General features: G+C 47.0%; 1 protein-coding gene across 1 annotated transcript in view; it reads right to left on the reverse strand.

Moving 5' to 3' along the window:
- Positions 1-333: 333 nt before the first annotated feature.
- The window catches only part of LOC149459574 (uncharacterized), a 123,048-nt gene continuing 97,588 nt past the window's right edge, over positions 334-25,793 (reverse strand). Inside the window, exons 9-10 of the mRNA XM_089680939.1 lie at positions 7,391-7,673; positions 334-2,434 (exon numbers count right to left, since the gene is read on the reverse strand). Coding sequence (XP_089537065.1) covers positions 2,286-2,434; positions 7,391-7,673 — 432 coding nt within the window. The 3' untranslated portion in view covers positions 334-2,285. The remainder of the gene's footprint in view (positions 2,435-7,390; positions 7,674-25,793) is intronic.

Consider the following 25,793-nt stretch of genomic DNA (forward strand, 5'->3'; position numbering starts at 1 on the left):
ATGTAGCCGAAGCTGCCGTATTACCGCACATCCAGCGGTAACCATCTGATTTGGAATTTGATCCGTATGATGATGTCTTACAAATGTATCACAAGATGTCATTCATGAACTTATGATGCCAGAGGATGAACATGAGGATTGTGAAGGATTTTAAGTACCGGTAAGTCATAACCATTTCAATAAAAAAATCTGATGTTTTTAAATGGTGTTGCCTCTGAAAGGGGGGTAGTCTTATACGGCGAGTATAGCCCAAAACCTATGTTTTAGCTGGAAAATTAGGGGGTCGTCTTATACACCCAGTCGCCTTATACGCCGGAAAATACGGTAAACAAATTTAACAAAACAAAATGATTTGAATAACGAATTGAAAGGAAACCAAACCCGATTGTTCTGCACACGTCTGGTAGGTACTTGGACCCCTGGCAGACCTGACTCCTCTCTGGAGGTTTATAATGTGACATGTTCATGTACTGTCCGCAGTGAAAGCTGAATTTCAGGATCAGCAAATCTCCATCCATTCCTCGTGTCTTCTTCCTGAATCTCGGGGATCTTTGTGTACTTCCTCCAGATCTGTGCCGTCATCCAGGGGGAGACTTCCTGGAGTAAAGACCGCTCACTGCTGCTCCCTCTCCTTGTACAGGGGGGACTTGTCTTGTCTCCGCCCCCTCCTGTACTTCTCTTCAGGCAGTCTGCTTGGCCCCTCCCACAACTCTGCTTGCTGCACAAGCTATATACAGTGCAGTGATGTCACTGCTACGTTTACAATATAATATCCGGGTTTGTAAAGGCATTTGGTGCACATAAAGTGGATATATCAAGATATATTTTTGTTGTTACTGAGGAATATATATAAATTGGAACGTGTTGTCCCTGGAGCTCAGCTACTAGGGATGGGCTGCATGTGTGAGTCGAACATGAACAAGAACATAAGCCATTCGGTGGGACATTCACCCGCCGCACCCCACAATGCACTGCGCCCTGACTGTGCATTGTGATTGGTCAAAGCACTGCACCTGACCATAGGGCAGGTGCAATGCTTTGGCCAATCACAGAATAGGGTAATGCCAGGAGGGGGCTATTTCATGTACAGGAATGCAGACAACACAAGATGCTGGTGTGAGGAATCATGTTGTACACAGAACTACATCCAGGTCAGCACAGAACAGGAAACAGGAAGTATGAGGCGATGCAATATTACCATATGCAAGTAGGGTCACAGTTTTTGCATAATAACTCTATAACAGGGGCGGGGCTGGGGTGATTCTGCCCCCTTGTGATGTATATAAGAACTGTCATTAGGGGCGCAGCTGTCAGAGGCCGGGAGCCAGTGTTGCAGGGGGGGTCTTTTCGGGTAGCGGTGGGCGGGCATCATGATTGATATTGGATCTACTTCAGAGCACATAGTTTAATTCTTATTTTTATTAAAGGACTTGTCAGAGATTGTCTCCTGTCATTTTTTACTACCATGTAGCACATACTCATTCACACGGGGGGGCGGGATCAGGGGGCCCCATTGTTAAAGGGGGCTTCCAGATTCCGATAAGCCTACCGCCCACAGACCCCCACAGCCCTGGCCAGATGAGACCCTTGCCCCCATCAACATGGGGACAAGGTGCTTTGGGGGGAGGGCCACCCCTGTCCTAAAGCACCCCCCATGTTGAGGGCACGTTGCCTGGTATGGTTCAGGAGGGGGGGAGCTCAATCGCCCCCCCCCCCTTTCCTCACTTGCCAGGCTGCATGCTCAGATAAGGGTCTGGTATGGATTTTGGGGGGGTCCCCATACCATTTAAAAAAAGAATTTGGCATGGGGGTTCCCCTCAATATCCATACCAGGCCAGAAGGGCTTGGTATGGATGGGAGGGGGGGGGCCCAATGCATTTTTTTTTTAAATTTTGTTTGTCAGACAATGCTGACAATTCATTTTCCATTAAGCTGACAGAGTGGAACCCCACCGACAGCTGGAACATGAATGAAGGTCTCACTACTAAAATCATAGACTTCATCATAGAACTCATGCTGGATTGTAGGAGCTGAGCGGGATATCACCACATACTCAGATGCAGGAAGATACCACTCGGGTGTTCGGTTCGTGTTCAAAGTTCGCGGTTGAACGTTCTGTAGGTTCGAATGTTCGACCACAGACCAAACGGGGGTGTTCAGACCATCACTAATTAGTACAGTATTGAGGTAATATTCCATCTTTCCTAATGAATGGACAAATACATTTCCAACAACAGTGTATGTGTGCGCTGCGTGTTATGTCCTCTGTGTTACTTTACAATGGGCTATATTTTGTTTTGTTTTTCAACTTCTTTGAATAGAAAGAGATCCTTGGCTAAACGTCCAATACTGGGCTGTGCCTCCAGGATCCGGGCCTTCTCCTTACTACTGGCGTCCTCCAGATCATCAACAACCACAATCACATTCTCCTTCCCTGTGTATAAAGACATCACGTTACATCCAATACAGACATCCATGGAAGAATATTTACATGGGATGAGTGCGGCAGCAGAGAAAGTAGGAAGTGTAGTAGGAATAGTAGTATTTGGGGTAGTAGGAAGTGTAGTAGGAATAGTAGTAGTTGGGGTAGTAGGAGGTGTAGTAGGAATAGTAGTAGTTGGGGTAGTAGGAGGTATAGTAGGAATAGTCATTGACAACCTTCTCGACCCTTTACAGTCTGGATTTCGCCCCCTACACTCCACTGAAACTGCCATACTAAAACCCACTAATGATCTACTAACTGGAAAAACCAACGGCCACTATTCAATACTCCTACTACTCGACCTCTCCGTGGCTTTTGACACGGTTGTTCATCCCCTCCTCCTCAAAAAACTCCACTCTCTTGGCCTCAGAGACTCTGCTCTCTCCTGGTTCTCCTCCTACCTATCGCAGCGCTCCTTCAGTGTTACCTTTAATGCTGCCACCTCCTCTTCACTCCCCCTCTCTGTAGGGGTCCCTCAAGGTTCTGTCCTTGGACCCCTTCTCTTCTCCATCTACACCTCCTCCCTTGGTCACTTGATAAACTCCCATGGCTTCAATTACCATCTCTATGCTGATGACACACAAATCTGTCTACCCCTCACCTCACCCCTTCAGTCTCCTCTCGCATCGCTAGCCTACTAAGCGACATATCGGCATGGATGTCACTCCACTTCCTCAAACTCAATCTTTCCAAATCTGAGCTCTTAGTATTCCCCCCAGCCCCTGCCCCCTTCCCTGACTTCTCCATCAAGATCAATAACACAATCATCAGTCCCTCCCCTCATGCCAGGGTACTAGGTGTAACCCTAGACTCCCATCTGTCCTTTCAGCCCCAAATCCAATCACTGTCCAAATCTTGTAGACTTCACCTCTGCAACATCTCCAAGATACGCCTGTTCCTAACCTCAGACCACTAAGCAATTTATTCACTCCCTTGTTATCTCTCGCCTTGACTATTGTAACTCCCTCCTCATTGGCCGACCTCATCACAGGCTATCCCCTTTTCAGTCTATCATGAATGCTGCTGCCAGACTCATCCACCTTATTAACCGTTCTGTATCTGCCACCCCTCTCTGCCAATCCCTCCACTGGCCTCCACCCCTCTCTGCCAATCCCTCCACTGGCCTCCACCCCTCTCTGCCAATCCCTCCACTGGCTCCCAGTTGCCCAACGGATAAAATTCAAAACACTAACAATAACATACAGTGGGGCAAAAAAGTATGTAGTCAGCCAGCAATTGTGCAAGTTCTCCCACTTAAAAAAGATGAGAGAGGCCTGTATTGGCATCATAGGGAGACCTCAACTATGAGAGACAAAATGAGAAAAATAATCCAGACAATCACATTGGCTGATTTGGAAAGAATTTATTTGCAAATTATGGTGGAAAATAAGTATTTGGTCAATATCAAAAGTTCATGTCAATACTTTGTTATATATCCTTTGTTGGCAATGACAGAGGTCAGACGTTTCCTGGAAGTCTTCACAAGGTTGGCACACACTGTTGCTGGTATGTTGGCCCATCCTCCATGCAGATCTCCTCTAGAGCAGTGATGTTTTGGGACTAATATATAATAAAACCACTTCCTTAAACTAATAAATTTAACCCCCACAGCACCAACAACACCTTCACCCTTGAAGATGTACAATTGTGATTAAATAAATGAAAAGTGCCAAAAATAAATAATATTCCAGAACAGTGTCCTTACAATATAAAAACAAAAATCCTATCAGTCCACACATTGAATAAAAATATATAGTATATCCTATATCTTCTTCTTATGTGATAATAATGATCAAAAAAGTGTCCAAAAAATTATATAGTCCTTCAAATACTTCCAATGCTTTCCACGATGATATACCCTCAAAAAAAGAAATATTACAGTGTATTATCTTTTAAACACATAAAAATAAGTGACAGCACTCAAGTGAATAACCAAATAAGATTGATAATTAGTGTAACAAGTGAACACAGTGAAAAATCGTGAATCCAAACAGTGAAGGACACTGTGTATGTGAATCACTCTTCAGTGCTCCAAAACAAACCAACACTGTGACACTTCTAATTGCAGTAAGGAACGCATACCCTTACCAATAATCCAATAAACTTGCTTTCAATATCATATAATATCTGGTGGGAGACGGCGCTCCTGTGGACCTTCCCAAGGTTACACTGTATTCAAGGCACTATCTAGGTCCATAAGCCATGATGTTCCATGTCTCCATATACCAGGCACCATATGGATATAAACATATGCGGAACAGAATAGTGTGATACCGCCAGAAATATGCCAATAAAAGAACTTTATTCAAATTGCTCACATTATTCAAACTTTAATACCGCTTAAATACTGTGCAGTAGCCTTGCTGCCATCCAGGAAACATCCAGGGACAAATAGATAGTCTTTTCCCTTTTCCAAAATGGCGCCGGTCAACTTCTGGTGCCCGTGTACGTCTTGACGTCACTTCCCTTAAAGGGAAGTCCCTTATCTATTTGTCCCTGGATGTTTCCTGGGTGAGCAATTTGAATAAAGTTCTTTTATTGGCATATTTCTGGCGGTATCACACTATTCTGTCCCTCATATGTTTATACCCATATGGTGCCTGGTATATGGAGATATGGAACATCATGGCTCATTCCTTACTGCAATTAGAAGTGTCACAGTGTTGGTTTGTTTTGGAGCACTGAAGAGTGATTCACATACACAGTGTCTTTCACTGTTTGGATTCACGCTTTTTCACTGTGTTCACTTGTTACACTAATTATCAATCTTATTTGGCTATTCACTTGAGTGTTGTCACTTATTTTTATGTGTTTAAAAGATAATACACTGTAATATTTCTTTTTTTTGAGGGTATATCATTGTGGAAAGCATTGGAAGTATTTGAAGGACTAAATCATTTTTTGGACACTTTTTTATCACTATTATCACATAAGAAGAAGATATACGATATACTATATATTTTTATTCAATACTCTCTAGCTCCCTTATCTCCTCCTCCCATGCTCGTCTCTAAGACTTCTCCAGGGCGTCACCCATCCTCTGGAACTCTCTACCTCAATCTTTCAGACTATCATCTACTCTACCTACCTTTAGGCAATCATTGAAAACCTTTCTCTTCAAGGAAGCCTATCCCGCCCTCTGCTAATACTGGAATCCTCTACTCTTCCAAACACTCCATCCTCCACAGTTTTACCTTTTGTACCACTAACCCCTCCCTCCTAGATTGTAAGCTACAAGGATCAGGGCCCTCAAATCCCTCTTGTATTGAACTGTATTGTTACTGTATTGTCTCCAACTATAGTGTAAAGCGCTGAACAAACTGTTGGTGCTATATAAATCCTGTATAATAATAATAATTGTAGTAGGAGGTGTAGTAGGAATAGTAGCAGTTGGGGTAGTAGGAGGCGTAGTAGGAATAGTAGTGGTTGGGGTAGTAGGAGGCGTAGTAGGAATAGTAGTGGTTGGGGTAGTAGGAATAGTAGTAGTTGGGGTAGTAGGAGGTGTAGTAGGAATAATAATAGTTGGGGTAGTAGGAGATGTAGTAGGAGGTGTAGTGGGAATAGTAGTAGTTGGAGTAGTAGGATGTGTAGTAGGAATAGTAGTAGTTGGGGTAGTAGGAGGTGTGGTAGGAATAGTAGTAGTTGGGGTAATAGGAGGTGTAGTAGGAATAATAATAGTTGTGGTAGTAGGCGGTGTAGTAGGAATAGTAGTAGTTGGGGTAGTAGGAGGTGTAGTAGGAATAGTAGTAGTTGGGGTAGTAGGAGGTGTAGTAGGAATAATAATAGTTGGGGTAGTAGGAGATGTAGTAGGAATAGTAGTAGTTGGAGGTGTAGTAGGAATAATAATAGTTGGGGTAGGAGGAGGTGTAGTAGGAGGCGTAGTAGGAATAGTAGTGGTTGGGATAGTAGGAATAGTAGTAGTTGGGGTAGTAGGAGGTGTAGTAGGAATAATAATAGTTGGGGTAGTAGGAGGTGTAGTAGGAATAGTAGTAGTTGGGGTAATAGGAGGTATAGTAGGAATAGTAGTAGTTGGGGTAGTAGGAGCTGTAGTAGGAATAGTAGTAGTTGGGGTAATAGGAGGTGTAGTATTAATAGTAGTAGTTGGGGTAGTAGGAGGTGTAGTAGGAATAGTAGTAGTAGAGGTAGTAGGAGGTGTAGTAGGAATAGTAGTAGTTGGGGTAGTAGGAGGTGTAGTAGGAATACTAGTGGTTGGGGTAGTAGGAATAGTAGTAGTTGGGGTAGTAAGAGGTGTAGTAGAGATAGTAGTAATTGGGATGATAGGTGTAGTAGGAATAATAATAGTTGGGGTAGTAGGAGGTGTAGTAGGAATAGTAGTAGTTGGGGTAGTTGGAGGTGTGGTAGGAATAGTAGTAGTTGGGGTAGTAGGAGGTGCAGTAGGAATAGTAGTAGTTGGGGTAGTAGGAGGGGTAGTAGGAATAATAATAGTTGGGGTAGTAGGAGGTGTAGTAGGAATAGTAGTAGTTGGGGTAGTAGGAGGTGTAGAAGGAATAGTAATAGTTGGGGTAGTAGGAGGTGTAGTAGGAATAGTAGTAGTTGGGGTAGTAGGAGGTGTAGTAGTTGGGGTAGTAGGAGGTGTAGTAGGATGTTTGGGGTCCATTTTTGTAGTTTTGTGTCAGTTTTGGCTTGTTGTTTCTCCACTTTTTGGTGTCATACAATACAAACACAAGAAATGACACCAGAATGCCGGAACATTTGTCATTGCAGCAATTTTCTGGGTGAAGTGGGGCGTTATCTGACAAACGCCGGGGGGGGGACAAGATGTTTGGCCATGATTGTGTGTGGGGGATGGGCAGTGATAAACCCTACTACCCGAATCATACATGATGGAACATCAGCCCATGTAGCCGTCTGTGTTATGAATCAGCCACATATATGATGACCTCTTACCTAGGTGTTCACACAGATATCTCAGCTCCTCATCATATACAGAGCCGGTGACGTCCACAATGTTGATTCGTCCTCTTTTCTTGGTGTGATACAAAATACCGAACGTGCACCGAGAGACGGCCTCCCTGAACTGCCGCCCGCCATTGTTGGAGATGTAGTGAGGAAGGACGGTTATTATATTGATATAGAAGTGCTCCCATTTTAGTCGGTTGATAAGCCATTTATAGTCACTCTCTGATGACCTTGAAAAGATCCCAACTGTGTGAGATCCTGGAAGATACCTCTATATAATGAAAGATACAAAACAATAATCATTAGATAACAGCAACAAGAGAAATGATTGTACATTACACTAAATCCAGAACCAGCCCCTGCCCCCTCCCCCGACTTCTCCATCAAATCAATAACACCATCCTCAGTCCCTCCCCTCATGCCAGGTACTAGGTGTAATCCTAGACTCCCATCTGTCCTTTCAGCCCCAAATCCAATCACTGTCCAAATCTTGTAGACTTCACCTCCGCAACGGATACATCCGTTCTTAACCTCGGAAACCACTAAGCAACGTATTCACTCCCTGGTTATTTCTTGCCTTGACTATTGTAACTCCCTCCTCATTGGCCGACCTCATCGCATGTCCTCCACCCCTCTCTACCAATTCCTCCACTGGCCTCCACCCCTCTCTGCCAATCCCTCCACTGGCCTCCATCCCTCTCTGCCTATCCCTCTATTGTCCTCCACCCCTCTCTACCAATTCCTCCACTGGCCTCCACCCCTCTCTGCCAATCCCTTCACTGGCCTCCACCCCTCTCTGCCAATCCCTTCACTGGCCTCCACCCCTCTCTGCCAATCCCTCCACTGGCCTCCACCCCTCTCTGCCAATCCCTCCACTGGCCTCCACCCCTCTCTGCCAATCCCTCCACTGGCCGCCACCCCTCTCTGCCAATCCCTCCACTGGCCTCCATCCCTCTCTGCCAATTCCTCCACTGGCCTCCATCCCTCTCTGCCAATCCCTCCACTGGCCTCCGCCCCTCTCTGCCAATCCCTCCACTGGCCTCCACCCCTCTCTGCCAATCCCTCCACTGGCCTCCATCCCTCTCTGCCTATCCCTCTATTGTCCTCCACTGGCTTCCCATTGCCCAACAAACAAAATTTCAAACATTAACAATAACATATAAAACCATTTATAACTCCGCCCCAAATTACATCACCAATCTTGTCTCCAAATATCACCCAAACCTTACACCCCACTCCTCGCAAGACCTCCTGCTCTCTGGCTTCTTTGTCTATTCCTTCCATGCTCGTCTCAATAACTTTTCCAGAGCCTCCCCATCCTCTGGAACTCTCTACCCCAAGCTATCAGGCTATCACCTACTCTTCCCACTTTTAGGCGATCTCTGAAAACTGATCTCTTCAGGGAAGCCTATGCTGCCTTCAGCTAATAATGGAATCTTCTATTCCTCCTACCAGTCCATCCCCCACAGTTATTACCTTTTGTACCACCAGCCCCTCCCTCCTAGACTGTAAGCTCCCAGGATCAGGCCCTCCTATCCCTCTTGTATTGAACTGTATTGTTTCCGTATTGTCTCCTGTTATATTGTAAAGCGCTGAGCAAACTGTTGTCGCTATAAATCCTGTATAATAATAATTACAAATCTCACAATGCGGCGGGTTCCAGCAATCCTGGGATCACTATTAGGGGTCTGTCTATATTACCCCCCTCAGTACCGGGTACTGTCACCCCCTTCCTGCCCTGACCAATTTTCAGCTTTGAGTGCTCTCACACTTTCATTGATAATTACTCAATCATGCAACGCTGCGCCCAACTGACATTTTGTTCCTTTTTTCACACAAATAAAGCTTCCTTTTGGTGGTATTTAATTAGCACTGGGTTTTTCTATTTTTTGTGCTATAAATTAAAAAATACTGTGAACACCTCACTTTGGTAGAAAGTTCTTTAGCTGATCTCTCTAAGCTCTGACATTTGAAATGTAAACGTTACTGAGTCACTGGTCTTTTTATGATTTTTTTTTTCTAATTTTATCAATGACTGTAGAATGTTTATCTACTGCATATGGGTATGTCTTGTATTTTTAGGTAAAAATTTCTAATAAAAAAATTAAAATAAAATTTAAAAAATACTGAAAATTTAAAAAAAAAAAAATCTTGCACTTCATTTCTGTTATACAATTTTGCAAATAAGTAATTTTTTTCATAAATTTGGGCCACAATGTATACTTCTACATTGCTTTGGTAAAAATAACCCCAATCGGTGTGTATTATTTGGTCTGTGTGGAAGTTATAGAGTCTACAAGCTATGGAACCAATAACTGATTACTGATCACACCTGATGTACTTTTGTCTTGAGACACTAACAAGCCAGGACAGTACAAATACCCCCCAAATGACCCCTTTTTGGAAAGTAGACATCCCAAGGTATTTAGTAAGATGCATGGAGAGATTATTCCACAATTCTTTGTAAAATGAATAAAGTAAATAAAATTTGAGGTTTTTTTCCACACAATTGTTATATTAACAGGTTATTCCTCTCACACAGCATATGCATACTTACAGCTTCACACTGCTGCTCCTCCTGAGTACGGGGACACCACGTGTAAGGCTTGTCCACAGCCTGGCCACATACAGAGGCCCAACATCCAAGTAGCACCTACCGGCATTCTGGAGGCATAAATTACACATCTAATTTCCTGACTACCTATCACATTTATGAAGGCCCTTTAGCACAAGGACAATGGAATTACCCACAAAATGACCCCATTTTGGAAAGCAAACCCCCCGATGTATATTCTATGAGGCATAATGAATCTTTTGAACAGGTCTTTTTTTTCCACAAGTTTTCGGAAACTGTGAAAAGACAATGAAAATCTCAAAATACATTCTGCTACTCCTCCTGAGTATAGGGATATCACATGTGTAAGACTTTTCCACAGCCTGGCCACATTCAGAGGCCCAACATCCTAGTAGCACCTTCAGACTCCTAACTCATAGCATGTACATACCAAGAATTACTCCCCAAAAATACATTCTGCTGAGCAAAGGGTAAACAAAAAAAATACCTGTGGTTTTAGTAGTGAAATTGTCCAGAGGAGAGCATTGGTCCAGGCAGCAAGCAGGGACGTGGTCAGCGACAGAGAAAGGAACTGCCCAGGCAGCAGGAAGGAATACTGTCCATAGCCACTACAGGCAGCAGGCAGAAATATTGCCAGCACAGCCAAAGCATTGGTCCAGGAAGACCAATGCGTTGTCCAGGCAGAGACATGGTCCAGCAACAGCCAAATGAGTTGTCCAGGCAGAGACATGGTCAGTATAGTCAAAATATCAGTCCTGGTAGTAGGTAGGAACACGGTCCATAGTACAGGTAGCAGGCAGAGGTGTGGTCAACTCATGCGGAAGGCAGAGGCATGATGGCAGTAAGTTGGCATAAGGCAGAATTATCAGGCTTAGGGCCTTGCACAGGGGTAGAGGCTCCGTCCCACCCAACCTCTTCGAAACCTCTGGACTAAAAGACCTGTTTGCGGGAATTACAAAACCCGGAGAAAACCAAAAACTTTGTTTTCTCCACTCAGAAAATCTATTCTGGAGGCCCTCACATACATGTGTTATCTCAAATCCAACTAATACAATGGCATAAGATCAGTTCAGGAGGCAGGCAAAAAGCACGGTTGATTAACAGGCCAATGTCAATTCACGTGGAAGGCAGAAACGTGGTTGATAGTTCAAGCGTCAGGCAGAGGCCTCATCAATAAACAGTCCAAGATCAGTTCAGGTGGCAAGCAGAGACATTGTTGATAAACAGTCCAGGTCATACAGAGAAATAGGCGATAGTGGAGAATGGAAAATATCTTGACTAATAGTGTAGTGTTGTGTGATAGATCCGGAAGCACTCTCCAATACAGAACCCTGGCTGGGAAGGACATTAGGGACAGTAGTATCGGGTGTCATGGCGAATTTGGTTACTGGAACATAAACAACATTTTTGGGGGTTTGCGATCTGTTTGGACAAGAGGGAGGATATCGGGGAAATGCCTCTTATTGAGTTTGGTCAATGAATCAAAGTGAATTTGTTCAGGGGTATGACCAGGTGGATAGAGAAGGGCTGTAACAATATCCTCTGATACATCAGGTAGGTTAGGGATCTTTGTGTGCACTTACAAAAGATGACATAAGAATTGTACGGGGCTAACTGAAACAAGTAGATGGTAACCTTTTTATACCAATAGATTGATCTCCTGGTGGCTAAGTATGGCTGTAACATCTGGTCATTCATATCCACCCCACCCCATAAACTGGTTATAGTCATGTATGCATCTTGGTTTCTGAACGGGACCTTGTCTTGTTTGAAGTTCCACAAAGGTATCATCAAGAATTGAGGAAAGGGTATAGACATCTCTTATCTTTCCACTTTAGGGCTAGGATCTCTTCATTCCGCAAACTGGCTGTTTCATCCAGTTTTAATTTTGTAGTGACCAGTCGTTGTAGGAAGCCCTTGAGGTTGGCCCGTGCTGTCCCACAGTTTTCTTCAGATAGAGATGGCGGAATAATGGGAGACTTGTGTAGAAATTATCTACATACAAATGGTAACCCCTCTAAAACAGCGGTTCTATAAGCTGCCAAACAATTTTGCCACTTGTCCCCATATAGGTAGGACATCCAGGGGGGTCTAGCTGGCTGTCCTTTCCCTCATAAATCTTGAAGTTGTAGGTATATCCCCTGGCCCTGTCACATGCCTTGCAGAATTTTACTTCATATTTGGACCGTTTACTGGGGATGTACTGTTTGATGCCAAGCCTTCCAGTAAAGTGGACTAGGGATTCATCCACACAAATATTTTTGTCAGGAGTAAACGTTTCCGTAAAGGTACAGCAAAAAAAGTTGATTAGTGGCCGAATTTTGAATAGCTTATCATAATCAGAATGATATTGAGGAAGGTACTGGGTATTATTATTATTATTATTATTATTGAAATGCAAAAACCTCATTGTCATCTCATAGCGTGTTCTGGGCATACAAGATGAATATACTGGCATATGATGTATAGGTTGGGTAGACCAGTAGGCAAGGACTTCATTTTTTTTGTCAGTCCCATGTTCAGAGTAAGCCCAAGAAAAATTTTAAATTCTTCCATGGTGAGGGGTTTCCACACAAATAGGCGGGCATACGATGAATTGGGATTGCTGGCTATATATTGGCTGGCATACAGGTTACTATCAGGTGAAGGAGGACAATGGAGAGAGGACTTCCCTTGCGGCTAAGTTCCTGACTCCCCTGAGAGTGGGACAGCGGGAGTCAGGCCCAAAGTTGCACAGGTCGCCTGTAGGAGTGCTGGTTGGTGGTCCACTCAGGAGCACAGCTGGTGCATGGAGATAGGTATGCAGACTGGAAGCGCCTGTGCATGGTAGGCAAGCCTTCCGGGATTCGGATGTTTGTTGGTTAGTTAGTTCGAGCCAAGGTCAGGCACCGGGTGGGGAACAGAACAGACGTAGTCAGGTGGGATAGCTGAGGTCATGCACGGAGGAGCAAGAGAGAGAGTATCCTTTAGCCAAGTCGAGGTCAGATCAGGGGGTCAGTAGAGCAGACAGGTCCAAGTACAAGCCGGGTCAGAATCAGGAAGTCGCACGTAACCGCAAACAGGAACAAACCACAGGGAGCTAGAGATCATCCAGCAACCAGAGGAAGTGATCAGCCTCCTTATAAAGGCCGTCTGGCACCAGACTGAGGCTGATGTGTCCTTCTGTGGCCATGTAGAATATTGGCAGAAACACCAGGACTTCTGCTGTGGACAGGACCCTGACAGTGCCCCCCCTAAAGGGCAGCCTCCGGATGCCCACCTGGGCAGTCTTTTCAGGATACTTGGAATGAAATTCTTGGAGAAGCCTGAGGGCATGTATATTCCCTTTTGGTTCCCAGGAACTTTCTTCAAGTGGGTACCCCTTCCATCTGACCAGGTACTGGATTTCTCTTTCCCGCCTTCTGCAGTCCAGAATTGCTTCATCCTCGTATTCCGTCTCCTCCCCAACTGTTATCGTTGGAGGAGGTGGTTCTACTCTCCCTGGAAAAGGATCAGGAACAGCTGGCTTGAGTAGGGAGACGTGGAAAACTGGGTGGATCTTGCATGATTCTGAAAGAGACAGCTCAAATGCCACAGGATTTATTTCTCTCTTGATCTGGAAAGGGCCAATGTACCTTGGTCCCAACTTACGTGATGGGCACAGGAGGTTTAGATTTGCAGTTGACAGAAAAACTGTGTCTCCAATCTTCAGAGGAGGGTTTCCTCTCTGTTTCCTGTCGTAGTGTTTTTTATAATCAGCCTGGGATTTCAGTATAGACTCGGAGGACTTTACAGTTCTGTAGCATGGAGAGTCTGTCCTGTACTGCGGGTACTGAAGCTTCGGGAATGGTGTCAGGTATAAAGGAAGGGTGGAATCCATAATTGGCCCAAAATGGTGACTGGTTTGTGGCAGAATGGACTGAGTTGTTATGGGCAAATTCTGCCAATGGGAGTAGAGATGACCAATCATCCTGAGAAAAGGCAGAGAAGAACCGTAAATATTGCTCCAAAGTCTGGTTTGTTTGCGCCGTTTGCCCTTTACTCTGGGAATGGTAAGCGGACGATAGGCAGAGTTCCACCTTCAGGGCTTTGCAGAGGGCTCTCCAGAACCTGGACGTAAACTGCACCCCTAGGTCTGAGACAATATTACTGGGCAGACCATGTAACCTGACAATTTCTTTGATGAAGGTTAGTGCAGTCTCTGGTGCGGATGGTGTACCCACCGTTGGTAAAAAGTGGGCCATCTTGGATAGCCGATCCACTACTACCAGGATGGTAGTAAACCCCTCTGCGGGTGGTAAATCCACAATGAAGTCCATTGCGACCATCTCCCAGGGCCGATCAGGAATGGGCAGGGGCCTCAGCAACCCCCAGGTCTTGGCTTTGTCTCCCTTGTTCCGTAGACACAGTGTGCACGACTTCACATAAGCTCTACAGTCATGATTCAGGCTAGGCCACCAGAAGGATCGCTGGATTAGTTCCATTGTCTTACGGGCTCCAAAGTGTCCAGCCAGTTGATGGTCATGGAAAGCCCTTAACACTTGAGACCTCACTTCTTGGGGTACAAAGATTTTTCCCTTGTGCCACAGAAGACCATCCTGCCTTCTAAGCGAATTTTGTTCAGGTTCAGGGCATAGTGCAGAGGCTTCCTTGATCAAACTTTAGGCTGGGTTGGATCAGCAAAAAATTTTGGGCCGACAAAATGGTGTTGGGGGGAGAAGGCTCCTCTCGGTCCGGGAACATGCAGGGAAGGGCATCTGCCTTCCTGTTCTTGGATCCTGGGCGGTAGGTTATGTGGAAGTTAAACCTGGAGAAGTATAAAGCCCATCTAGCCTGTCGAGGTCTTAGGCGCTTGGCAGACCTTAGATACTCCAGATTTTTGTGATCCGTGAAGATCATGATTGGGTGGCTGGCTCCTTCCAAGAGATACCTCCATTCCTCGAAGGCTATTTTATTCGCCAACAGTTCCCTATCTTCCACATCATAGTTCCTCTCGGCTTGGCTCAGTTTTCTGGAACAAAAGGCTATTGGATGAAGCAGAGCCTTTGCGCCCTGGCGCTGGGAGAGCACAGCTCATGTAGCCACTTCAGACGCGTCTACCTCCAGGATGAAGGGGAGTGTTAGATCTGGATGCTGTAATAGAGGAGCAGAGGTAAATTGATCCTTTAATTGCTCAAACGCTTTTTGAGCTTCCTGGCTCCAGCAGAAACGTGTATGCTGGCGGGTGAGTTGAGTGATGGGGGCAATAATTGCGAAAAAAGCCCTTAATAAATTTCCGGTAAAAGTTGGCGAAACCCACAAATCTTTGGACCCCTTTCCTGTCCGTAGGTGCAGGCCAATCCAGGATAGCAGATACTTTCTGAGGGTCCATGGAGATCCCCTCGGTAGAAATTATGAGCCCCAGGAACTGAATGGACTGCTTCTCGAACTCACACTTCTCAGCCTTGGCGTACAAGCCACGCATCCTGAGAGTGTTTAGCACTTTCCTAACGTGATCCCGATGGAGTTCCAGTGAGGTAGAGAAGATTAGGATATCGTCCAGGTAGACTATCACAAAAAGGTCTAGATATTCTCTAAAGATGTTGTTTACAAAATGTTGTAATGTAGCAGGGGCATTGCATAGCCCAAACTGCATCACTAAGTATTCAAAATGTCCAAATCGTATTCGGAAGGCGGTCTTCCACTCGTCCCCCTCTTTTATACGGACTAAATTGTAGGCCCCTCATAAGTCCAATTTAGTGACGACTTGGGCCGTTTGGAATCTCTGAAATAATTTGGGCACCAGAGGAAGAGGATACCGGTTTTTGATGGTGATTTCATCAAGTTCCCTGTAGTCAATGCAAGGTCTAAGAGATCGATCCTTTTTTTCTACAAAGAAAATACCAGCCCCGGCGGGAGAGGAAGAGGGGCGGATAAATCCTTTAGCGAGATTCTCGTCTAGGTAGTGCCAGAGAGCTTCCAGTTCAAGTTTGGATAAAGGGAAAATTCGCCCAAATGGTATTTCTGTTCCTGGGAGTAACTCAATCGGGCAATCGTAAGACCGATGAGAAGGCAATGTGTCAGCCTTCTTTTTATCGAACAAATCGAGGAAGTCATGGTAGGTAGAGGGAACGAGTTGACTGGCCTCTGGTGAAGTTCGGACTGAGAGGCATATGGAAGAATTGGTGGGTGCAGGGGCACCACAGTGTTGCAGACAATATTGTGAAGAAAAGATGATTTCCATCTTGGGTCAATCGATCTGAGAATTGTGGGCTTGCAACCAGGGTATTCCTAGGATGACTGGGAACATGGGGGATCTGATTATGTAAAAACGAATAAACTTCTGATGGCCAGAGTCGGTAGTTGCAAGAATAGGAGTGATTTCCAGGGTAACAGGTCCGGAACTCGGAGTAGTGCCATCCGCAAGTAAGACTTCAAGTCTCTGTCTCTTAGGCAGAAGAGGGATGTGTAAGTCCTTGGCCAGTTGGATATCTAAGAAACAACTACAGGCTCCCGAGTCAACGACTGCCCGCAACTTGACGTCCCTTCCAGCCACCTGCAATGACATGGGGAGAATGACATGCGTAGTTAAAGTCCCGGATAGCTGAAGGTATGAAGGATGCGGCTCGCTGGACTTACTTGGGCGCACTGGGCAGTGACGCAGGAAGTGGCCTGTGGCCCCACAGTAGAGACAGAGGTTGCCTTGCTGTCTGCATAGCCTTTCTTCCGGAGTTAGGGCAGGTTGGAGAAGGCCGATTTGCATAGGTTCGACCTCCAACTTGTTGATGGGTTGCAGAGCGAGGGCTGGAGCCGTTGGCCCTGGAACTTTTGGCAGAATCCATGTGGGCCGAAATGTCTAAGTATGCTCAGCTCGTCTTTTCCGTCGACGCCAGGTCAACCGAGTAGCGAGCAGGATAAGGTTCTCCAAGGAGGAGGGAGCTTCCACCCTAGCTAACTCGTCCTTGAAGGACTCGGACAGGCCTAGGCGGAACGGATACCTCAATGCTGCATCGTTCCAACCAGTGACTGCAGACCATTTATGGAACTCCACTATGTAGTCCTCCACAGGCCGCCGACCTTGTAGTAGAGCATGGAGGGCGGACTCAGCAGTGGAGGTCTTCTGGGGATTGTCGTAGAGGGCAACCATGGCTTCAAAGAATTCACTCACTGATTTGAGTGCTGGGCTCTTTTGTTCCAGAAGACCATGTGCCCAAGACTGAGGTTCTTCAGACAACAGGGAGATGATGAACCCGACCTTGACCGCTTCCAGAGAAAAAGGTCCTGGGTTGCAGAGCAAAGTATAATTCACAGGCATTCTTGAAAGCTCTGAACTTATGTCGATCCCCGAGAAAACATTCTGGAGTAGGAACTCTGGGTTCTGGAGGTGGTAACGCAATAACAGGAGTGGTGGCAGGAGACTGACTGGCAGGTGCAGCAACTGGGTTGGAACTGGCGGAGGGAACCTGGTCTACGGAAGTGAAGAGGGAGTGAAGACGTCCTTCCAGCTGGAAGTATCCCTGCTGTAAATCCTTCACTGCTTGGGTAAGTGCCGTCATTTGTTGGCACAGGGCCTCTAGTGCGGACGCGCCTCTCTCGGCCTCGGACATACTGGCTGGATGATACTATCACATACCTGGTGATGGAGGACAATGGAGAGAGGGCTTCCCTTGCGGCTAAGTTCCTGACTCCCCTGAGAGTGTGACAGCGGGAGTCAGGCCCAAAGTTGCACAGGTCGCCTGTAGGAGTGCTGGTTGGTGGTCCACTCAGGAGCACAGCTGGTGCACGGAGATAGGTCTGCAGACTGGAAGCGCCTGTGCGTGGTAGGCAAGCCTTCTGGGATTTGGATGTTTGTTGGTTAGTCAGTTCGAGCCAAGGTCATGTACCGGGTGGGGAACAGAACAGACGTAGTCAGGTGGGATAGCCAAGGTCATGCACGGAGGAGCGAGAGAGAGAGTATCCTTTAGCCAAGCCGAGGTCAGATCAGGGGGTCAGTAGAGCAGACAGGTCCAAGTACAAGCCAGGTCAGAATCAGGAAGTCGCAGGTAACAGGAAGCAGGAACAAACCACGGGGAGCTAGAGATCATCCAGCAACCAGAGGAAGTGATGAACCTCCTTATAAAGGCCGTCTGGCACCAGACTGAGGCTGATGTGTCCTTCTGCGGCCATGTAGAGTATTGGCAGAAACGCCAAGACTTTTGCTATGAACAGGACCCTGACAGTTACACTGCTCCGCAATGTAATTTAGCAGATCATTAGTAAAAAAATGAATGAAAAAAAACTAATTGGGGTATCCTTTTCTGCTTGTGTCTGAGGGCCTGGCTGTGCTGTAAAGGGGGGGAATTGCAGGTTCTGCTGAATTAGCAGGCAGCCACATGGAATATAAAAGTACATCTGGGAGACTGGTATGGGCTCTACCTCGTTGTGGATGGAAAACCCTTCTACTAGTGCCTGGCGCTACTGGTGGATGCCTGGCCTATCTTCTGGGAGCTCTGCGCTGCTTGTACTCGCCACTGTGCTACTGGTGGATGCCTGCTCCTTCTCAGATCTCCTGAACCTTTTTGTTTGGACTCTCTCCTCCTCAGATCTCCGAAACATCTTTGTTTGGACTCTCTCCTCAGAATCTGTTGCTGACCCACTGCTGTCAGGAGCCGACTGGCGGTAGCCTCTAGCGACCCACAGGCCGGAATTCCACAGGGCGCGGAGTCTAAGCCTCAGTCTGCTGTTTCTAAAGAGCACCTGATGGTGAAGATGGACTTGAAGCAGCCTGAGACCAGGTCGCGGCCCCTGAGTACAACCAGCTGTGGTAGAGGTAGTTGCCAGTGGCAAGTAGCAGGTGAGAGTCAGATGTGAAGAGGTGGTGCGTAGCGTAATCAAACAGGCCAGGTCGGTAACAGTGGAGGCGGACGGTACAGAGCGGCAGGCAAAAGGATAAACGGGTCACGGGCCAGGTTCAGCAACAGGAGGTCAGGTAAACAGGAGAAGGCAGAAGAATGGTCAGACAAGCCAGGGATCAGGGCAGGAGAAGGTCACGGCAATGCGGGTCAGGCAGGGTCGGCAACAAAGGCAATCTCAGGAACTAGGAACAGGTACAGCAGGAATAAGACCAAACGGCAATGTGAGCATTGCCAGGGTCCGTTTAAATAGTGCGCCCTGCACTGTCATTGGTGCCCGGCACGCACCCATGTGCGCGAGTGCGCATGCGTGGCCGTGATTGCTGCCATGAGCGTCTAGGTCCTAGCGCCTGCATGTTGCTGCGCCTAGGTAATCCGCGCATGCGCAGTCCCGTGCGCCGCGGCGGACCCCTGGATTCCTGACATTGCCCCCCACGGGCAGCATACGGATGCCCAATTGATTCCTCCTTTGTGGGTGGCTGTGGAGAAATTCTTGCACCAACCTGGGAGCATGTATGTTTTGAGCTGGTTCCCATGAATTTTCCTCTGGCCCGTAGCCTTTCCACTTGGTGAGGTATTGTATCCGACCTCCCCTCCTCCTGCCATCTAAGATTGCTTCAACTTCAAATTCTTCTTCTCCATCGATTTCTAGGGCTACCGGAGGTCTTGATCTGCGATCCGGGAAGGGATCTGTAATTGCAGGCTTCAGCAGGGATACATGGAACACCGGGTGTATCCTGAAAGATTCGGGCAGCGCTAATTCGAAGGCCACTTCATTGATCTGCCGGTTTACCTGAAATGGGCCCACAAATTTGGGTGCAAATTTCCTTGATGGGCACGCCATCTTCAGGTTTGCCAACCAAACCTGATCTCCTGGGTGCACGACCAACTCCCCCCTCCTCCTATCAAAAGCTCTCGTTATCCTCATGGGCCTTTGTTACTGCCTCCTGTAGCAATTTGTTATTGGATACAAAGAAATCTAAGGTATCTTGAGCCGCTGGAACCAAGTTTTCAGAAATCAGGTCCGGTAGGAAAGTAGGATAGAATCCATAATTGGCGTTAAATGGGACTGCTTAGTGGCGGAATGGGTTGCATTGTTATAGGCGAATTCCGCTAGGGGCAGGAGTGCCAGCCAGTCATCCTGCAGAAAAGAGGTGTAAAACCTGAGGTACTGCTCCAACGTTTGGTTGGTCTGCTCAGTCTGCCCATTCGTTTGCGGGTGGTATGCTGAGGAGAAAGACAGTTTAATCTCCAACATTTCGCACAGGGCCTTCCAAAACTTTGAGGTAAATTGGACTCCCCGATCTGAGACTATATTCCTAGGAACTCCATGGAGCCTTACCACTTCTTTAATAAAGAGTTGTGCAGCCTCGGGGGCAGACGGGGTACTCTTAAGTGGCAGAAAGTGGGCCATTTTTGATAAGTGATCCACCACCATGAAGATTGCGGTATGCGAGGGTGGCAGTTCCACGATAAAATCTATGGAGACCATACTCCACTGTCTGTCGGGCACCGGTAAAGGTCACAGTAGGCCCCAAGCTTTATTCTGGGTAGGCTTATTCCTGTTACAGATGGCACAGGTCTTTACGTATGTCTCACAATCCTTGCCCAAACTCTGCCACCAAAACATGCGTTGAATCAGCTCCAAAGTTTTACATATTCCGAAGTGGCCCGCCAATGGGTGGTCGTGGCAGTAGCCCAGGACCAGGGTTCGAGCTTCTTCAGGAACAACGATCTGTTCCCCTTTCCATAAAAGCCTTCTCTGCTCTGTACCGAGACTCCAGGTGGGTTGGGGGCTCCCCATTGATGCAGTCTGTAATTTCGACAGGAGTTCTGACTGCAAAAGTAAGAAATTACTCGCCGGCAGAATGGTATCGGGTGTAGGAGTTTCTTTAGGGTCCTCGAACATCCGCGACAGCACGTCAGGTTTCGTGTTTTTAGACCAGGTCGGTAGGTTATATGAAAGAGGAATCTTGAGAAGAACAACGCCTGTTGGATTTTAGACACATATAATACTTCCTTTAGTGTCTTGAGGCGATTATGAATGAAGAGCCGTTGCAATAAAAAATGAAGTGTGATTTTATTCTATCACACAATGGCTTAAAATAACAATGTAAAGCGTATCATGAACAGTTCCATGTAGATGAAACTATTGTAGAAATATCAAGCAGAAGTTTAAGATAAGTCACCATTATTTGTCATGGCTGTCCTGGCCCTGTGCTGTTTTGTCCTTCTCAAGTCTTTGGGAAGAAGCCGGAAATAGACGGAAGTGATGATCTTGTCTTACAGCTAGCACCTGTTGCAGCTCCTTAGAAGTTTCTCAGACATAAGTGTGTGTGTGTGTGTGTATGAAAGAGTGTGTCCCCTGTCCGTTGTCTCATGGTCGTTTATGAAGCAAATTTACGTCATAGCTTGAGATTCTTTAGACCTTCTATGGAAATCATTACTGCTTAGCAAAGCAATTCCATAGAAGAGAGTGGACGCTATATATTTGATGTTTGATGGACAGGTACAGATGCTGATATACATGATACTGTAAGCTGATGATGTAACCTCAGCTATTCATATGATAATATAACTTAAGAACGTATCTTTACAACATATCAATGTATAATCACTAATCTATATATGTATCAATGTTAGAAACATACTAAATACACACAGATACTATTAAAATACATAATGTAATAGTAAGTCTTTAATGAGTCAATCCTAATACCTTTGACATTTACAAGAGATTTCTGACCAGCTACACCTAAATATAGTCTTCAGCTGGTTAGCTGATCTCAGCTTAACTAACTCATATCTTTCTGTCTCAGCTATTTTACTGAAGAATTAAATAATATCATCGGTTTAAGGTGACAATTCACACATTTTAATATTAATTATGATTAATCATAAAAACAAAATATTTTGCAAGCTTGCCATTGATATAAGTGCCGAATCATAAATTTGATTAATTTCCTTCAAACGCCCATCTGGCCTGCCATGGTCTAAGGCGCTTAGCCGTCCTCAGGTACTCTAAGTTCTTGTGGTCTGTGTAGACCAGGATTGGGTGTAGGGCCCCTTCCAACAAGTATCTCCACTCTTCCAGTGCTGTTTTAAATTGCCAAAAGCTCCCGGTCCCCAATGTCGTAGTTCCTCTCCACCGTAGTGAGCTTCCTAGAAAAGAAGGCTACTGGGTGCATGAGTTCCTTTATGCCTTTTCTTTGCAATAGAACGGCTCCCACTGCGTTCTCAGACGCATCTACCTCTAATATGTATGGCAGGGATGCATCCGGGTGACTTAAAATAGGGGCTGCCGTGCACAACTTCTTCAGGGTCTCGAAAGTGATCTGCGCCTCAGGTGTCCAATGAAAACGTACCCCCAGTTTTGTAAGTTGGGTGATGGGAGATACCAGGCCTGAGAAATTCTTCATGAACTTTCAGTAGAAATTTGCGAAGCCAATAAACCACTGAACACCTTTTTTATCTGAGGGTACTGGCCATTCCAGAATTGCGGAAATCTTTTGGGGATCCATGGCAATTCCTGTGGTGGAAATAATTAGCCTAAGGAACTGGATGCTGTGTTGTTCGAAGCTGCACTTCTCTGCCTTGGCATAAAGCCCGTGCTGGCGAAGTCGCTCCAGCACGCTCCTGACGTGACCTCGATGTGCCTCCAAGGATGGAGAAAAAAAAATCAGAATATCGTCAGGATAGACCACAACAAAGATGTCCAGATAATCTTTGAAAATATAATTTACAAAATGCTGAAAAGTGGCTGGTGCATTGCACAACCCGAATGGCATAACCAGGTACTCAAAGTGCCCGAACCGGGTGCGGAAAGCAGTCTTCCACTCATCCCCTTCACGTATATGGACCAAGTTATAAGCGCCCGAGATCCAACTTGGTAAAAATAGCTGCTGCCTTCAATATCTGGAAAAATTCAGGGACTAGAGGAAGAGGATAGTGGTTTTTAACTGGAATTTTGTTCAGCTCCTGATAGTCAACACAGGGTCTCAGGGACTTGTCTTTTTCTATGAAAAAGATTCTGGCTCCAGCCGGTGACATGGAAGGGCGGATGAATCCCTTTTGGAGGCTCTCGTCAATGTATTCCTTCAATGCCCCCAACTCCCGCTCTGACAAGGGAAAAATTCGGCCGAAAGGGATCTCAGACCCTGGAAGAAGATCAATTGGACAGTCATATGCCTGATGCGGGGGAAGGATGTCTGCTCCCTGTGGGCTAAATACGTCAAGGTAGGGATGGTAGGCTAAAGGAATTGTTTGAGCTAACTCTTTGTCTGTGTTCACGCAGTATAGGGTCTGGGTGGCTGCCGGTGTCCTGAGGCAACAGTGCTCTCAGCAATAAGAAGAACTGAACTGACCCAGTCTTCCAGTTAATGTGCGGGTCATGGGCTCGTAACCAGGGAAGCCCCAAAATGACTGGGAAGAGTGGGGACGCGATGGCGTCCAAGCGGAGGAGTTCCTGATGATGGCCAGCCACTGTAGTGCAGATTGGAGGGGTCTCTCGTTCTACCAACCATGACTTTATCCGAGACCCATCGGCCAAGAAGATATTCAAGCCTTGCTCTTTAGTCTGTAAGGGAATCCGCAGATGAGCCGCAAAGCCAAGATCTATAAAGCAACTGCAGGCTCCCGAATCAATAATGGCCGTCACTGGTACGGTTCTTCCGCGGAGCTGGAAAGAGATAAGCACAGCTAGGTGAGTTGCGTTATTCAGGCAAGTAGGAGATACAGCAGAAGCGACAGATGCACACTTACTCATCTTCTCAGGGCAAGAGCGTACTATATGACCAGCTGCTCCACAGTATAGGCATAGGTTGTTCAGCCGACACCTCTGGCGTTCTTCAAAAGTCAGAGAGGGTCGCATCAGTCTGATTTGCATAAGTTCAGGCCCATCAGATGGCTCTGGACTTAGACTACCAACTGGGGAGTTAGGCTGGAGCGGAACCCAAGGTAGCACCCATGTCAATCTGGGACTAGGATTGGACCTTTCTCGTCTACGTTCCCGTAGCCTGCGGTCGATTTGAATGGCCACGGTGATCAAATCTTCCAGAGAGTCGGGTATGCCCACTCTGGCTAGCTCGTCCTTAAGTGGGTCGGACAGGCCTAAACGAAATTGGTGATGCAGGGCTGCGTCATTCCACTGAGTGTCTCCACTCCAGCGCCTGAATTCGGACGCATAATCCTCTGCTGCCCAGTGGCCTTGTTGCAGATTATGCAGAGCCGCCTCAGCAGAAGCGGCTCATTGCGGGTCGTCATATAAAAATGAGGAGGCTGAAAAATGAGGAGACTGAGTCTAGGTGCGAATAGCGATCTTCCAGCAGACGGTGGGCCCAGCCTTGAGGTTCCGCCTGCAGTAGGGATATGACAAACCCCACCTTTACAGATTCTGACGAACACGTCTGTGGCTGTAGATTAAAATATAACAGGGAGGAATTCTGGAAGGCCCTGAACTTCCCTCAATCCCCACTGAAACGCTCGGGCGTTGGCACTCGAGGTTCTGGCGGTGGTATGGCGAACACTGCTCCAGCGGGAGGTTCTGCGGGGCCCCTGGCACGAGGCGGATTAACCGGGGCTGGTGGTGTGACTGCCGGCCTGGCTAGGGTCTGAATACGTCCCTCCAGATGTGTATACCCTTCTTGAAGTGTCTTGACAGCTTGGGTGAGTGCCGCCAGGTGTTGGCATATCTCATCCAAGGAGGAGGGACCTCTTCCTGGCTCAGTCATGGCCGTTTGGTTCTGTCAGGAGCCGAACGGCGGTAGCCTCTAGCGACCCACAGGCCGGAATTCCTCACAGAGCGGAGTCTAAGCCTCAGTCTGCTGTTTCACCAGAGCCCCTGATGGTGGGGATGGACTTGAAGCAGCCTGAGACCAGGTCGCGGCCCCCGAGTACAACCAGCTGTTGTAGAGGTAGTTGCCAGTGGCAAGTAGCAGGTGAGAGCCAGATGTGAAGAGGTGGTGCGTAGCGTAATCAAACAGGCCAGGTCGGTAACAGTGGAGGCGGACGGTACAGAGCGGCAGGCAAAAGGATAAACGGGTCACGGGCCAGGTTCAGCAACAGGAGGTCAGGTAAACAGGAGAAGGCAGAAGAATGGTCAGACAAGCCAGGGATCAGGGCAGGAGAAGGTCACGGCAATGCGGGTCAGGCAGGGTCGGCAACAAAGGCAATCTCAGGAACTAGGAACAGGTACAGCAGGAATAAGACCAAACGGCAATGTGAGCATTGCCAGGGTCCGTTTAAATAGTGCGCCCTGCACTGTCATTGGTGCCCGGCACGCACCCATGTGCGCGAGTGCGCATGCGTGGCCGTGATTGCTGCCATGAGCGTCTAGGTCCTAGCGCCTGCATGTTGCTGCGCCTAGGTAATCCGCGCATGCGCAGTCCCGTGCGCCGCGGCGGACCCCTGGATTCCTGACATTGCCCCCCACGGGCAGCATACGGATGCCCAATTGATTCCTCCTTTGTGGGTGGCTGTGGAGAAATTCTTGCACCAACCTGGGAGCATGTATGTTTTGAGCTGGTTCCCATGAATTTTCCTCTGGCCCGTAGCCTTTCCACTTGGTGAGGTATTGTATCCGACCTCCCCTCCTCCTGCCATCTAAGATTGCTTCAACTTCAAATTCTTCTTCTCCATCGATTTCTAGGGCTACCGGAGGTCTTGATCTGCGATCCGGGAAGGGATCTGTAATTGCAGGCTTCAGCAGGGATACATGGAACACCGGGTGTATCCTGAAAGATTCGGGCAGCGCTAATTCGAAGGCCACTTCATTGATCTGCCGGTTTACCTGAAATGGGCCCACAAATTTGGGTGCAAATTTCCTTGATGGGCACGCCATCTTCAGGTTTGCCAACCAAACCTGATCTCCTGGGTGCACGACCAACTCCCCCCTCCTCCTATCAAAAGCTCTCGTTATCCTCATGGGCCTTTGTTACTGCCTCCTGTAGCAATTTGTTATTGGATACAA

The sequence above is a fragment of the Staurois parvus genome, unplaced genomic scaffold, assembly GCF_062004578.1.
Source record: "Staurois parvus isolate SC_StPar_1 unplaced genomic scaffold, SC_StPar_1.0 ptg000254l, whole genome shotgun sequence".
Classification (NCBI taxonomy): Eukaryota; Metazoa; Chordata; class Amphibia; order Anura; family Ranidae; genus Staurois; species Staurois parvus.